Genomic DNA, 16453 nt, shown 5'->3' on the forward strand with positions numbered 1-16453 from the left:
GTCCTGGTCTTGGACTCGACAAAGCTGGACTTGACTACAGCTCTACTTGCTACGTGTACTGCTTTAGGCTAACCGAGACTTGCCATTTGCACTTATATATTGTAGCTCTTTTGTTGATTTTGACTGCTTTTATTGTCCTCATTTGTAAGTCGCTTTGGATAAAAGCATCTGCTAAATGACTAAATGTAATTAGACATGCTTTTTGACTAATAAAATTTAATTTAACCATTAAAAAGGAGTCGTAACAAAAAGCCGTAAACCTAGGGGAAACACTAAATACTTAATGTTAATCAAAACTGTATAGTCAAGTCAAGTCACCTTTATTTATATAGCGCTTTTAACAATACAGATTGTATCAAAGCAACTGAACAGTGTTTTAAATGTTTGTCTAATCAGATCATTTAAGTCCATTAACTTTCACTCTGACTCCCTTACTAGTGCACTGACTACTGAACTAGAGAGCTGATTGAGACGCACCCAGAGATTTGTTTATTTATTAATTTGTTCTTTTCTTTGTGTTAATTATTCTCGTCTTAAACAGAACAAAGTGTCCAAACTCACAGAAAAACTCCTGCTGAAGCAAATGAGATCCACGTGACACGATTATAAAGATGGAGTTTATTAAAGAGGAGAGTAAAGACATGAAGATTGAAGAAACATTCAGAGAAAAACCTGAAGATACTGAGGAACAAACAAAGATGGAGTTTATTAAAGAGGAGAGTGAAAACATAAGGATTGAAGAAACGTTCACAGCCAAAGATGAAGAACAAACAGGTTGGTTTTCATTCTCAAAGCTCTTTTTTAAAAGGATTTCAGCTTAATTTATTACTTCATTTCATTTGTTTTCTTAAAGTTCTCTTAAAGGCCATTTTCTACTCCTATTTCAGTGCTCTGATTCAAAAACAGCATTTAAAGGGTTGTGTCTCATTTCATATTTAAATGTCCATGTTCACTGCTAGGACTGAGTAACATTTTTGCATATGAAATAGATAAATAAAAGTTGTCTAACTTGCTCTGATATCATGCTGACATAGGGCAGCTCCCTAATAGTGTACTGAATGTTAGTCGACGAGAACAGGCTTAGTCGACTAACATTTTATTAGTTGGTAAGTCACAGGAAAACAATGGTCCATGTCCGTGACGGAGAGATCATTAACAGCTGGTCCTTGAGGTAATTACAGTGTATTAGGCAGGAAATCAAGACAGTCTCCTATCATTCATTAATCTCACATATGGCTTATCGTTTGGAAGTAAGTAGTGGCAGTTTTACACGGCCACTCTCTCTAACATTAATAAAGCGAAATGTGCGCTATTAGGGTGCATTTCTGAGTGCTTGTGCAGATTGTGCAAGCTATTAAGATGTTTACTGCATGACATGAAGGTGTCGGCGCTATTACAGGCATTTTCCCTGATAACGGGAGACAAATGTCATAATTTGTGCTCATGCAGATAAGAGGAAAACATCATTCGAAACTGAAGAATCTACTTTTATTTGTGTTCTCACAATATCAACAAAACGTTGTGCTTTTGTAAAATAAAGAAAATGGCTAGGGCTGTAGTATTTTTGTGGTTTTAAGTGTTCCTACCTACTTTTGATTTCTCCATCCAAAATATAGCAAATTCCGTGACATTCTGCGTCATACAGTAAATTCCGCTTTTATGACTGGATTCCCGTGATTCCATCTGCGTTTTTTGCCTCGTGGGAATAGAGCCCTATAATTATCGGATTACTCAATTAATCATTAGAATAATCTACTGATTACTTGATTACCAAAATAATCATTAGTGACGGGCCTAAACACAACAGAACATTCAAAACAAGCCCACGAAAACACAATCAAGATGAAAAATGCAAATGGAGCTTAACAAAATACCACTTAATTATCAGGCGCATGAAAAGCACACAAAATTAAATGCACACCTGGATTATGTCCTGGCGTTAATAAAAGAAACATTTTCTATGGTTAAAATAGACCAAAACTGCAAGTAAATGCGGACTATTAAAACATCTCTTAGTCTTACCAGGATTTTAGAATTTACTTTTAGAAACATTAGCTTGCACAAAGCATTCAGGCTCATTCTGTGTGCTGGGACTAATCCGGCGCCAGAAAACACTCGCTCCGCACTAGAAGAACAGTGGGAATTCTGAAGATTTTGCAGGAGACCTTGGCTAGTCAAAGGAGGGAACAAAACCTCAGGATTACAATCGAGGCATTTGACTGAGTTCAGAAAATGATATAGAGAAACTGCTTACTGATACAGATGGCGCTTTCCCACTGCGTGGTATGGCTCGGCTCGGTTTGCGTTTCCACTGCAGTTAAGTACCGCTTTAGAGTGGGCGGGATTATTCACATTAGTTGCGCTGCCTCTACTGCCGCGACTCCTGAAAAAGTTTTCATTCCGCGTCGCTCCGTCGAGCTCTTGCTGGAACTGATCCCCTGCTATCAACGGGAGTGTAGCATTTGGACCAATCAGACACACAACTATTTGTTATATTTCACAAATAATATCTAACGCCCCCTCACCTAACCAAAGGGCCAACTATGAGGGTCTATGGACCCTTTCCCCGAAATGCAACTAACACCTCAAAATGGCAGAACAGGCCTCTGGTTCCATGGCAACCAAAGACAAACCATCTGATAACACTAGTTTTATTGCTCAAAGGAATGTGGGCAGAGCAACTCTTACTCAAGTCTCGCTAAAACAGACCCATAATGCCAATAAAAATGGACTCTTCTCTAATTAATTCATGGGAAAACCTTACTTTGAATGAACACGTATACTTCAGGTCATTGTGTATGTTGTTACTGTTCTTGTATATTGTCTTTTGTATTGTATACTGTTTTATGCAGGCTTATGATAGAACCACTCGTACATGTACTCTTACCTATACCATGTTTAGTATCTATGAATTTGTTTTCTGATGATCTAAACGAGAGTGTATATTATATATTGATATTTATGCAACATATTAGTGTTCTAAGAATCTTTAGTAATTTTGCATCAACATCCAATCGAGTTCCATATGCAAATCATCATGCTCTCAGACAAAGGGTCATAAAACTCCCCAGTATTTCCAACCTCCCGCTTGGAATTTCAGCCTTTCTCATTGGACAAGGCCATCCTGAGAGGCGTGAATCTTGTCAGGCCTTAAAGGCCTCACATCAGTGACCCTCCTTCAGTCTGCGGTTCTGTTAGATTCTGAGAAGATGAGGATGCTGAACTAGTCTTCTAAGGACACCCTAAGTTCCTGCCAGGCCTCGGCCTTGACTTTCCATTCACCAAAGATCCTAGGATCTCAGCTGATGTCTCTCTTAGCTCTTTTTCACTTTCCACTGGGAAGAAACTCCCAATCACCATCGAGTCAGAACATCTTTGGATTTCATCACTCTTCAAACCCGGAAGAACGTAATCGCAAGTCCAAACCCTTGAAACCATCAAGACTTTCATCCGAGACAGCATCCGGACACTCGTCAACGACCAAGGCAATGCAAGTATCGAACATTTAACTAAATGAAACCGAGACCCCGTTGTAAAACGGCACTGATGGTTTTTAACTCGGGTGGTTCTGACTCATTTTCCATAACTGCATTCTCTAGTTTCTCTAATGGTTTCATTCATCCACTTTAGCTCCCGTTTTGTATGTCCGTGTGAGTGTATGTTTGTTTGTTTGTTTGTTAGACTGGTTTGTGTTAGTGTTTAGTTAATAAAACTCTTGTTCACATGCAAATTAAGTCCCTTTACGATTTTGATCCTTGCTACATGCTCTAATGCATTAATACTGTATGAAGGTGTTTTCTGTGGCCACGAAAATATCCTTTCCTAGAGTTGATATGAATTTACACTGAATGTTCACTGGACGAACAGATTAGTTGAGGGCAATTTAATTCTGCTACAGTTACTACTGGCAGCTGATATAAATAATTGTAATTAATCATAATTAATTTGAATTATTTATATACATTTCCCTTTTGAGCTGATTTGCTACAAGAGGTACGTCTGTACTTCCTCAACAGACAACGAAACGGACAGTTTTTGGTTGTTAAAAAAAAGGTGCGCTCGTTCAAAACAGTTGCGTTCGATCCTGTTGCATTCGGTTCAGTGACGCTTCTCTTTATTTTGATTTTGACATATTGAATCAACCTTAAGCATTAATTTTGATCCACGAAAAGATAACGTTAAAGATCAAGATGCAAGAATGTGGCATAGTTGCTGCTGAGGCAAATGGGCTCCCTCGCTCTTTCTGTTTCTTTGTAATAGCTGTAGACATGCTCGTTAATTCTTAATTTGGGTACAGACGTTACAAAAAGATCATATGATCATATGATTTTTTTTTTAAATCAGTATATTATAAAAGTTTTAAACAACTTATACACAGTCAAATTGATTTAACCTAACTCATGTTTTACAGTGTGACCACAATAACGGCATAGAGTAGCCTACCATACTGACTGGATAATCAGGAAAAATTGTTAAAATTAGAATTAATTATTGTTAGAATTAATACTACTAAAACAAAATAAAATTAATGCGTATGCCTATAGCCAAAGCACAAAATCTCTAAAACACAAAGTGCACAACTGCAGGCTCCTGCCGACAGCATACACTGAGAGAGCTTATAAACAATTTTATATCAGACATTTCTTGTAAATTACACAAATAATTGCAAAGAATCTAAAAGTAACATAATGAGTTTAATATGCCATTTTGAAGTAGAAAGGCTGAAATAGCAGCGTTGAACACTGCTGTGTGATTTTGCTCTATATCGTCAAAGGAAATATTCCAAACAAAGTCGCAGCTGAGCCGCTGCGCATATCCACGCAAACACAGCGGTGTTTCGTTTATAAATGAACCTGCGTTTTTTTATGAATCTGGTTGTCTGCCCACTAGGCATAGGCTATGGGATCCAGGTCTCTTTTTATTTTGTTTGGGCTTTTTGTGAAAAAATCAGAAAGGCGTTTTTTTTTCGCCATGTTGACTGGTGTATTTTTAAATTTTCAATGACAGATGCGGACGTGGTGATGTCACGTGACAATTGTTGCTTATTGTCATTAAGCTTTTTTCCCCTATGATTTTAATGAATATTCAAATTAATTAAATTTTTTTTTATTTTTTGTTACAAAATTTAAATGTATTTATTTTTAACACAGCACCCCCATTTTTTCTTTAGCTACTTCCCGCGGTAATGTGTGCAAGTCCAGAACAGAGACAAGTTGCTTGCAATAAGACACAAAACGGCCGGTTGCGTAAGTTCCTGGGGAAGCTCCTTAAGTTCGGCCATCCTACACACACGTGACTGACCGCTCGCTCGCTCCAACAGGAGGAGGAGGGTTGTGTTACTCTCTACACTGCACTCAACTTGATGGACTCCTACACTTTCAGTCTTTGAAGAGACATGAAAAACAATGCATACTGCAGGAACGGTATAATGGAAAATATTAGCGGTTTTGAAACTGAAATTTTCAAATCGCGGTATACCTTGAAACCGGTAATCGGCCCATGCCTATCCTGTACCCAGTAGAAAACCCCCCATAAGTGAACTGTACCGAACCGTACCATGCAGTGGAAAAGCGCCAAGAGAATAACTCCTTTTGGAGTGACTTTCTGCTTTGTAACTGCGATCTTTTTCATACTCAAACAGCAACATTATGCCCTAAAGAAAGTTGAAAGTGTAAAACGCATAAAATGACCCATTTAAACATAAATGGTGTTGGCTATTTTTGTATCATTCACTGCAAAAATAGCGAATGTGTTCAGGGACAAATTTAACATAGTTTGTGTGTTAAAACGGATGACACATCTATTGTGTAAGGCAATTAAACACAGAATGTGTCACTTAAAATCCTTAAGAGTTATGTGCAACTGAAAAAAAAAAACAGAAACTGCCAATGAATGCATTAATGTAACAAAAATATAAAACATTTGTAATTCTACAAAATCAAAACAGGCAGATGTAAAAATGTTAGCCTTTAAACTTCTGGTCAAATGTTGTTAGGGTGTCGGTGCCGATAGCCTTGTGGATAGTGCGTCGACTTAGTGCAACTGCATTCATGGCGACCTGAGTTTGATTCCCACCTTGAGGTCCTTTGCCGCTCCCCTCTCTCCACCCAATGCTTTCCTGTCAACTGTCCACTGTCCTATCACATTAAAGACATAAAAAGCCCATAAAATATAACTTAAATGTTGTCAGGGTAGAGAACAATGCATGCACATCAAAATGTTTTAAATCTCAGTTGCATAAATTCTGCTTAAAGGGTTAGTTCACCCCAAAATTTAAATTGGCTTTGGTTTTACTCACCCTCGAAGCTTCCTAGGTGTATATGACTTTCTTGTTTCAGACGTATCCAGTCAGATTTATATTAAAAAGTTGTCCTGGCTATTCCAAGCTCTATCATAGCAGTGTTAGCAACGGGTGTTGCAGTTGAACAGTCCACAAGTCGTCAAATAAAGCGCGCACATCCATAATAAAAAGGGCCACACACAGCACCGGGGGGATGAATAAAGGCCTCCTGTAGTGAATGCATGTGTTTTTGTAAGAAAAATATCCATATTTCAAACGTAATAAACACTTTTCTATCACTTCCACCAACTGTCATACGTGGAAGCCGTGCTGGGGGATGACGTAAGACGTCAGCGGTGCGTGATTAGTGATGAACACGGAGAGATAACAAAACCAAACGCCGGTCACGAATTAGAAGTACAAACTGAAGATTTGCATAGAAAAATGTTGGAGGATTTCTATGTAAATCAAGAGGAGACTGGTTTTCCTTTGCTAAAGTAAGGAAACTTTGCTTCCTTTCGTCCTATAAACAAACTCGTGAGACTAGCATATCTCAGAGCTCAGAGGCGCACGCGCTGTGGAACGGCTTCCGCATATGACAGATACTGGAAGTGAGAGAAAAGTGATTATTGAAATATGGATATTTTTCTTACAAAACACATGGATGCACTATAGGTGTCACGGTCACCAATTGTAGTGCCCATGAGCTCCGCCAGTGGGCACTCCATCCCTGACTTTTGCCATTCACCCTGGACTACATTCCCCATAATCCTTTGCCCCATTATCCTCATCATCTATTGCACCACCTGTCTCTCATTAGATCTCATCATCAGTTCACAGCTGTCTCACATTAGAAGGACTTTAAAAGATGTTGATTGTTAAGCCTGTAATGATTCCTAGTTTCTGTGATCCTGCCCGTGTTTCCTTGTTTTGCCTTGCCTTGCCTTTTGTGTATTTTGGATCTTGGACTGTTTATCTGGTTTTTATGATTGTTTTGCTGCCTGCCCTGACCATTGCCTGTTTACAGATTACTCTTTGTCTTTGCCTGGGATATTATTGTTTGCTGGTACTGGACCCTGCCTGTCTGACCACGTTTATGAATAAAGACTGCATTTGGATCCTCAACTCCGTTGTCACTACGCCTCCTTCGTTACAGAATCACCAGCCATACCCGGATCCAGCGGCTTTTAGAGCATTCCAGGCCAATCATGGACACCGTGGACCAGCTACTGCACCTTCGGCAAAGAGATTTGTCTATTGAGGATTACGTTCATCAATTTTGTGAGTTGTCCGATCAAGTGCCTTTGTATGACAGATACTGGAAGTGAGAGAAAAGTGATTATTGAAATATGGATATTTTTCTTACAAAACACATGGATGCACTATAGGTGTCACGGTCACCAATTGTAGTGCCCATGAGCTCCGCCAGTGGGCACTCCATCCCTGACTTTTGCCATTCACCCTGGACTACATTCCCCATAATCCTTTGCCCCATTATCCTCATCATCTATTGCACCACCTGTCTCTCATTAGATCTCATCATCAGTTCACAGCTGTCTCACATTAGAAGGACTTTAAAAGATGTTGATTGTTAAGCCTGTAATGATTCCTAGTTTCTGTGATCCTGCCCGTGTTTCCTTGTTTTGCCTTGCCTTGCCTTTTGTGTATTTTGGATCTTGGACTGTTTATCTGGTTTTTATGATTGTTTTGCTGCCTGCCCTGACCATTGCCTGTTTACAGATTACTCTTTGTCTTTGCCTGGGATATTATTGTTTGCTGGTACTGGACCCTGCCTGTCTGACCACGTTTATGAATAAAGACTGCATTTGGATCCTCAACTCCGTTGTCACTACGCCTCCTTCGTTACAGAATCACCAGCCATACCCGGATCCAGCGGCTTTTAGAGCATTCCAGGCCAATCATGGACACCGTGGACCAGCTACTGCACCTTCGGCAAAGAGATTTGTCTATTGAGGATTACGTTCATCAATTTTGTGAGTTGTCCGATCAAGTGCCTTTTGGTGAGATCATGTTAAAGGACCTTTTCAGTTATGGACTTAAAGAACCAACAAAATCATGGTTACCTGAAGGGAAATTTAACTGTAGTTTAAGGGACATTATGCACTATGCTCTCTTGTTATGTGGTTCTCCTTTCACTGTGGGAGAGGCAGAGGACTTTAAAACCCCAAAGACTTTTCATAAAATGGCTACCAGTACAGAGACTTTTCATAAAATGGCCACCAGCCCAGAGACCGTTAACAAGATGACTGCCAACCCAAAGTCTCCCCACAAAATGGCTGCCAGCCTGGAGGCTGTTCACAAAATGGCCACCGCTCCTGAGTCTCGTCCCATCATGGCCGCCATTCCAGAGCCTGCTCATGTCAAGCCTGCCAAGCCAGAGTCTGCTCAAGTCAAGCCTGCCAAGCCAGAGCCTGCTCACGTTTCAGCTGATCTTCCAGAGCCTGAGTCATGTCAAGTCACAGCTGATCTCACTGAGTCTCATCACGTCTCAGCTGATCGTCTAGAGTCTCGTCACGTCACAGCTGATCGTCCAGAGTTTTGTCACGTCACAGATGATCATTCAGAGTTTCGTCACGTCACAGATGATCGTCCAGAGTCTCATCACATCATAGCTGTCATCCCAAGCCACGCAGACTCCGTGTTCTCAAGCCTGCCAGCTGCTACTCACTCCAGTTCCCCAGGCATAGCACCGTCAGTCTTGGAGATAGATGATGTACTCTCTGTCCTGCCAGTTATGGCTACGGCCATTCTCTGTGTTTGGGCCACACAGGTTTCCCCAGAGGTTGCAGCTTCCACTGCAGAACCTCCCAAGGTGGTGGCGCCCACTCTAGTCTCTTAAGTTTACCCCAGATCCCTCTCCAGTCCTTGAATCTGATTCAGAGCCCGCTCCAGTCCCAGAGCCTGCTCCAGTACTCGAATTCATTCCCAAGCCTGTTCTAGTTCAAGAATCAATTTCCGAGCCCGCTCCAGTCCCAGAGCCTGCTTCAGTACTTGAATTTATCCCCGAGCCAGTTCTAGTTCCAGAATCCATTTTGGTTGCTTGGTAACAAGACCTGAGAGTGGATTGTCAAGCTTGATAATGCAATTTAAGATTTCCTAACTAGAGATAAGATACGATTTTGTAAGATAGGATAAGAATCCCAAATCAAGTTAAGATGTGCTTCTGTAATACGAATTTGTGAAAAATCCTAATTTAACATATCATATTTTAAGTTAAGACCTAAGATAAGAAACTTTCTGTAATACGCGCCCAGAAGAAGAAGAACAACAATGATTACATAAGGTGCCTATGCACCTTCGGTTCTTGGCCCCTAATTAATTAATCTGGGTCAAACTGTTTTTTTTTTGTTTAGTTTTTTTGCTTTTTTTTAAAGAGGGTTTCAATGTCAGCTTGCTAGTTTTTGAGACGTCCTAAATAAATGAAGAGTTAGCAATATTGGGAAGGGTTTCTCAGATTACATTCAACACCTTTTGCAGTTGCTTAGTGGATATAAGATGCAGTTGTATGTTAGGTTTGACACTTTACATATTTGAATGTTTTGATGTGTTCTGTGTTATTATACTGGGGTTAACATTTTTGTCTTTTTTACCTTAGACCTGATGGGACTGAAAGAGGAGAGTGAAGTACTGAATGAAATGGAAGAGAAAGATCATGATTTCATAAATGGAGAAAAATCTTTTAGTTGTTCACAGACTGAAAAGACTTCCTCAAGAAAAAGGGCTCAAAAGACAGGAAGAAGATGTTATTTCACCTGCCAACAGTGTGGAATAAGTTTCACTCAAAAAGGAAGCCTTAACAGACACATTAGAGTTCACACTGGAGAGAAGCCTTACACCTGCCAACAGTGTGGAAGAAGTTTCAACCGGAAAGGAAACCTTAACTCCCACATGGCCGTTCACACTGGAAAGAAGCCTTACACCTGTTCTCGGTGTGGAGAGAGTTTTGATCAACATGAAAACCTTAAAGCCCATATAAGAACTCATAGAAAGAAACTCCACACATGTCCTCCGTGTGGAAAGAGTTTCTTTCAAAAACGACACTTTGAAGGCCATATGAGAATTCATTCTGGAGAGCAACCCTACACATGCCCTCAGTGCGGAAAGAGGTTTAATCATAAACGGCGCTTAGAAGACCACATAAGAACTCACACTGGAGAGAAGCCTTTCACCTGCCAACAGTGTGAAAGAAGTTTCAGCCAAAAAGGAAACCTTGACAGGCACATGAGTGTTCACACTGGAGAGAAGCCTTACACCTGCCAACAGTGTGGAAGAAATTTCAACCGGAAAGAAAACCTTAACTCCCACATGACCGTTCACACTGGAGAAAGCCTTTTCACCTGCCAACAGTGTGGAACAAGTTTCACTCAAAAAGAAGGCTTTACCAGACACATGAGAATTCACAATGTAGAGCAGCTTTACACATGTGATCAGTGTGGAGAGAGTTTTGATCAACATGGAAACCTTGAAGTCCACATGAGAACTCATAGAGAGAGACCCTACACATGCTCCGAGTGTGGAAAGAGTTTCTGTCAAAAACAACACTTTGAACACCACATGAGAATTCACACCGGAGAGCAACCCTACACATGCCCTCAGTGCGGAAAGAGGTTTAATCATAAACAACACTTGGAAGACCACAAAAGGATTCACACTGGAGAGAAGCCTTTCACCTGCCAACAGTGTGGAAGAAGTTTCAACCAAAAAGGAAACCTTGACAGGCACATAAACCGTCACACTGGAGAGAAGCCGTTTATATGTGGTCACTGCGGAAAGAGTTTTAAGAATAAAGCAGCATTTAAACACCACATGAGGTTTCACATATGAGAGAACAGTTTTTTTATGTTATCAGTGTGAGATGAGTCATGTAATAAAACCAGAGAGAAGACTTTGCGGTGCCATCACTGTGGAAAGACTTGCAGAAACAAGACTATCTTGAGGTTCACAGAAGCATCACTGATATAATTCACGATAGCTGAGCAGCAGATTTGGGTTTGTTTACACCTGGGTTTAAAATGTGTTTTGGTTGATAGGATCACAAATAGGCTGTTCCTGTATCACTTCTGTCCCCATTTTGTTAAGGGGAGGGGTCTTTCACATCTTGTGATCAAATTAATAAAATAGGTTTACTCAATTTACATATAAACGTGAGTAAGTCTTGGGAAAACTACCAAAGAGGGAAAAGATTTAATGAAGAAGACTTAGTAAGCAGTGCCGGTGATAGTGATAGTTAATCAATAAATAGAAAAGGGGATATAATAAGTGGGGTCCCATTAAGTGTGAACATGGGAATATAATGGGAGGAAATGTAATGGAAGCCGGACACTAGGTGCGTTTCCATTACAGATTTGCGCAAAATTTTGGCGTTATTTTCTGAATGTCGATAAAAAAGTATTGAGAAATGACGGCGTTTCCATTAACCAATGTTATGCGGCTAAAACGTAACCTTTCGCCTCTCGCGATAAGTCATGGCAACGGATTTTGGTGGGATTTTGGCTAAGGTGCGTTTCCATTACAGATTTGCGCAAAATTTTGGCGTTATTTTCTGAATGTCGATAAAAAAGTATTGCGAAATGACGGCGTTTTGTATAAAAACATTAACACAAGCATTGTGGCCGTAATCAGCTTCAGTGGCCGTATCAGAGCTACACTGCACTGCAGACGTGTGCAGTGTAAATTGTCTAAGCATTAATGGTAGGGAAAGCCCCTTATACTGGAGCGCGGCCACTTATGAAGTGTTTCTTGGAGGTTATAGTACATTAAAGAATTATCATATGACTTTTTACATACGCCATGTGACCTGTAAATGCGAAAAAGCCGTTTCCATTGCAGTTTTGCGAATTAATCCTTTTTCGCATTGCCTGAAAAACCACCTCATGCAAGCGTGTAAACTTTTTTTGCGATATATGGCCGTTTTTGCGAAATTGGCGCGTTTCCATTAGGCGTATTTTCAATTCGCAATTTCAATTTGCGCAATTTGAAGGGTAATGGAAACGCGCCTACTTACAGATAACTAGTGTGTTTTGTGTTTTCACCTGAGCTCTTTCTTCCGTCAGTTTGTCTGTCATGTTTGTCTTTAGCCCAAACCATGCCATCTCTGTTGCTGTAGGTACGTTTGATTTTATAATGGAATCTTAAATGGTAAGCAACATGGGTAATTTTTCATCAGTAAGGTCCAGCAAACTACCACCACACCAGAGCAACTCATTCTCAGTGTAAGGAGTGTTGTGATGCTGGTAATGGATAACTGCTGGTAATGCTGTTTTTGAATGTGTTTGTTCATTATCTGCCGAAATTTTGACAGAGGGAGCGAGTCTGCTTCATATGCACACTTCAGACCATTTTCGCATTGCCTGAAAAACCACCTCATGCAAGCGTAAATTTTTTTTTTGCGATATATGGCCGTTTTTGCGAAATTTTTTCAATTCGCAATTTCAATTTGCGCAATTTGAAGGGTAATGGATACAGATAACTAGTGTGTTTTGTGTTTTCACCTGAGCTCTTTCTTCCGTCAGTTTGTCTGTCATGTTTGTCTTTAGCCCAAACCATGCCATCTCTGTTGCTGTAGGTACGTTTGATTTTATAATGGAATCTTAAATGGTAAGCAACATGGGTAATTTTTCATCAGTAAGGTCCAGCAAACTACCACCACACCAGAGCAACTCATTCTCAGTGTAAGGAGTGTTGTGATGCTGGTAATGGATAACTGCTGGTAATGCTGTTTTTGAATGTGTTTGTTCATTATCTGCCGAAATTTTGACAGAGGGAGCGAGTCTGCTTCATATGCACACTTCAGACCACTCCATAGACCACAATGCAACACTATTATGATGTCATCGTAGATCGCGTTTAATTTATACCCACCCCAAACAACTCTATAATATATATATATATATTAGTGCTGTCAACGTTAACGCATGTGATTAATTTTACAATCCTTAACGCGTTAAAATAATTTCACGCAAAATGACTGAAGCACAATTTCTATTCTAACCCTTTAACCCAATTTTACTTCTCTGCTTGCGATCAGATCATTTTAAGCCGCTAAACTCCAGGAAAGTTTTCAGTCCACTGATCCAGTCAGCGAATGCATTCAAACAATCCGTCCAAAACAGCGCTAATATAAAGGAAACCAGGCTAATTACATCAGAGGTTGCAGAGAGAACAGAGACTCGCGTTACGTTTTCAGTGAATTATTAATTCCAGTGTGTTTGGCTTTAAAACACGAGCTCTGTCATATTCTGTGATTGTCTCTGAAGAGCGCGAGCCCTCACACGTCACACACGCTGTGTGGAGTACAGACTGAACGGATTGTCAACACATCCCACCGCTGTATGGCCAGATGTATGGCAAACTACGGTTTCTCTACTGGATAACTCACTAGTAAAGTTTTGATGGATGAAGACTGCAATCAAGGTAAAGATGATTGTGGTGGCGTACAGGAGTCATACAGTAAGCACGCGTGAGTCTGTTATAATAATGCGTGTATGAGCTCTAGGTTTTTGGCATCTCCATGTGGTCTGTTCGGTATCGCAACTTAGCTTCTCTAAAATGTAAAAAAGCTCTTTGCTGTTGCACTGTACACATACTATAAAATTCTGATTTTATATTCTCTTTCATATGTGCTTATATGGACTCCTTATATCATTTGGTTTTTTGGTGTCCTTTTGGAGTTTCTAAGTGTCCTTTTTTTGGAAAGACATCTAAATTTATCTTGAAAAAAGCTTGCAGAAAATAACAGATTTTTGAGAATCACCCTTCAATCTTTTGGTTTACTCTGCTAGATATAGCAAATGATGACAAAATAAACATTTGAAATGATAAATGGTCTATGCTTAATTTCATGGTGTGCGATTAATCGCGATTAATCACAGAAAAAGGGTGTGATTAATTAGATTTTAAAAATATATAAATATACATTTCATCAATGTATATGATTTACAACTGAATAGCTCTGCAGTGCATTAAAAAATATTGCCTGAATCCAAGCTGTTCCTTCAAGTTTTTTTTATTTTACATTTTACAAAATATTAATAACGAACAAAATAAATATGTTTCTCTTATTTTAACAGTTTGGCTTAGCTTCGTGCTTTTTGACAACTTGGCTTAGTTCAGTGCAGCATTATGGTAAAACTAGATCAGTGTACTAAACATGAACAACATCTTCTACTTAAAAGTTGAGTAACGGCTTAACCTGAACATAAAAACAAAACAAAATAAATAGCAGCATTACAACAAAACCTGGGGAAAAAAATCACAAAGATACTTTCATCAAGGGAGTCCAGTTCTTAAAGTGCTTTGAGGAAAATCTCCTGTAGTAGCTTCAATTACTTTCATTCATTCATCTATACTTTTACTCTCACTTTGAAATAAACACGAGATTCTTTTCACGAGTTCACACTTACATTAAATAAAGGTTATGCGTATTTGGCGTGCTGTCCGGGGAGAGGGGTCCGAGCTCGGTGTCCAGCCACCCCCCCTTTGCTCCCTCGCCATCTGAAAGACAAAGAAAGGACTCTTGTGACTCACACAGATAAGTTCCATTGTCTGTGTTACTGAACTGTTGTTACTTACATTCTCCTGCCGTCTTTTATCGCCTGCCCCTCTGTTGAATAAAGCCTGTTGTGATTTGCCACTTACCTGAGTGTTACCCGTGTGTGTTGCTGGCAGGCGATGGGTCAAAAAAAGTGCGGGGGACAGAGCACTGTGCGGGACACTGTTTCAAACAGCATCCCCCTTCAATATCACAATTATTCAAATCTACGCCCCAACAAGTGATCATAATGATGTTGAACTGGAGAAGTTTTACTTACGGCTCCAGAATATCATTAACATGGTCAGCAAGACAGACATTCACATCAACCAAGGAGACTGGAATGCAAAAGTAGGCAAAAAGGAAATGAAAGTTTGGAAAGATCACTGTGGACCTTCTTGCTATGCAATGACTAATGAAAGAGGGAGGTGACTGCTGGAGTTTGCCAGTTACAACAGCCTGGTATTAGCCAATACCATAGGTGAACATAAAGCTTCCCGACGATGGACATGGCACGCACCTAGTGGAGCCCATCACAACCAGATTGACTACATACTGGTTCAAAACTGTTTACGATCTGCCATTAACAGAGCAAAAACAAGGACATTCCCAGGGGCTGATGTTGGGAGTGACCACGATCTGCTGATAATTAACTTCCGAGTGAGGCTGAAGAAAATCATTAAGCCAAAGAACAGCAGGTTAAAGTTTAACCTTGAACTGCTGACTGACCCAAACATCTTGTGTGTCCTTTCGAGCCACAATTAGAGGAAAATTGGCGCCACTCCAAATGACTGATGAGGACATTGAAGTTATGACAACCACCTTCAACACAGTAATGAGAAAAACTGCTAGGACATAATTGGCCTCCATCGCTCAAAAAAAACCTTGGGTTATGGAAAAGATTCTTGAAATGTGTTACACCCAGAGAGATCTCTAAAACTGTAGGCATACAACTGGGGCAGTCGAATACCATGAAGTCAATCAAAAGATCAGAAAAAGCATGAAGAAGGCTAAAGAACACTGGATAGGACAGCAGTACACAGAAATAGAGAATAGTTTGAAAAAGAACAACAGCAGAAAAGCATTTCAAATTGTGAAAGACCTAACCAAACAAAAACAATCAAAAGTTAGTACCGTACTAGTTAAATATGGGAAATGCCTCACAGAGGCAAGTGACATTACAGGCAGATGGACTGAGTACTGTCAAGAACTATATAACCATCAGACCAAAGGAGACCTAGAAGTGCTTGAGGTACCAGAGTCCTCAAATGATGACAACTTCCCCATTCTCAAAGAAGAGGTTGAGGCAGCAGTAAAATCGCTGAAGAGTGGGACAGCAGCTGGAACAGATAACATCCCAGCTGAACTCATCAAGAATGGAGGGTAGCCAGTGATAGAGATACTACCAAAAATCTGCAACAAGATCTGGCAGACAAGTGACTGGCCAGAAACATAGACCCAAACACTAATGATAACCCTACCCAAAAAAGGTATTCTTCAGTTGTGCCAGAACTATAGAACTATCAGTCTTATCAACCAGACTAGTAAAGTGATGCTTAAGATCATCTTGAACAGATTAAAGCCTCAAGCAGAAGAAATTATTGCTGAAGAACAGGCTGGGT

At 40.1% G+C, this 16453-nt stretch overlaps 1 protein-coding gene across 2 annotated transcripts in view; it reads left to right on the plus strand.

The window, feature by feature from the left end:
• The window catches only part of LOC107563858 (gastrula zinc finger protein XlCGF57.1-like), a 14217-nt gene extending 2739 nt beyond the window's left edge, over positions 1–11478 (plus strand). Inside the window, exons 2-3 of one of the 2 annotated variants that reach the window (XM_016248827.1) lie at positions 542–774; positions 9897–11478. In XM_016248827.1, the coding sequence (XP_016104313.1) occupies positions 612–774; positions 9897–11125 (1392 nt within the window). In that variant the 5' untranslated portion in view covers positions 542–611 and the 3' untranslated portion in view covers positions 11126–11478. The remainder of the gene's footprint in view (positions 1–541; positions 775–9896) is intronic. The other variant, XM_016248828.1, reaches the window with a different exon arrangement.
• The last annotated feature ends 4975 nt before the right edge of the window (positions 11479–16453 follow it).

Source organism: Sinocyclocheilus grahami, unplaced genomic scaffold (assembly GCF_001515645.1).
Source record: "Sinocyclocheilus grahami isolate Dianchi unplaced genomic scaffold, SAMN03320097.WGS_v1.1 scaffold893.1, whole genome shotgun sequence".
In the NCBI taxonomy this organism is placed as follows: Eukaryota; Metazoa; Chordata; class Actinopteri; order Cypriniformes; family Cyprinidae; genus Sinocyclocheilus; species Sinocyclocheilus grahami.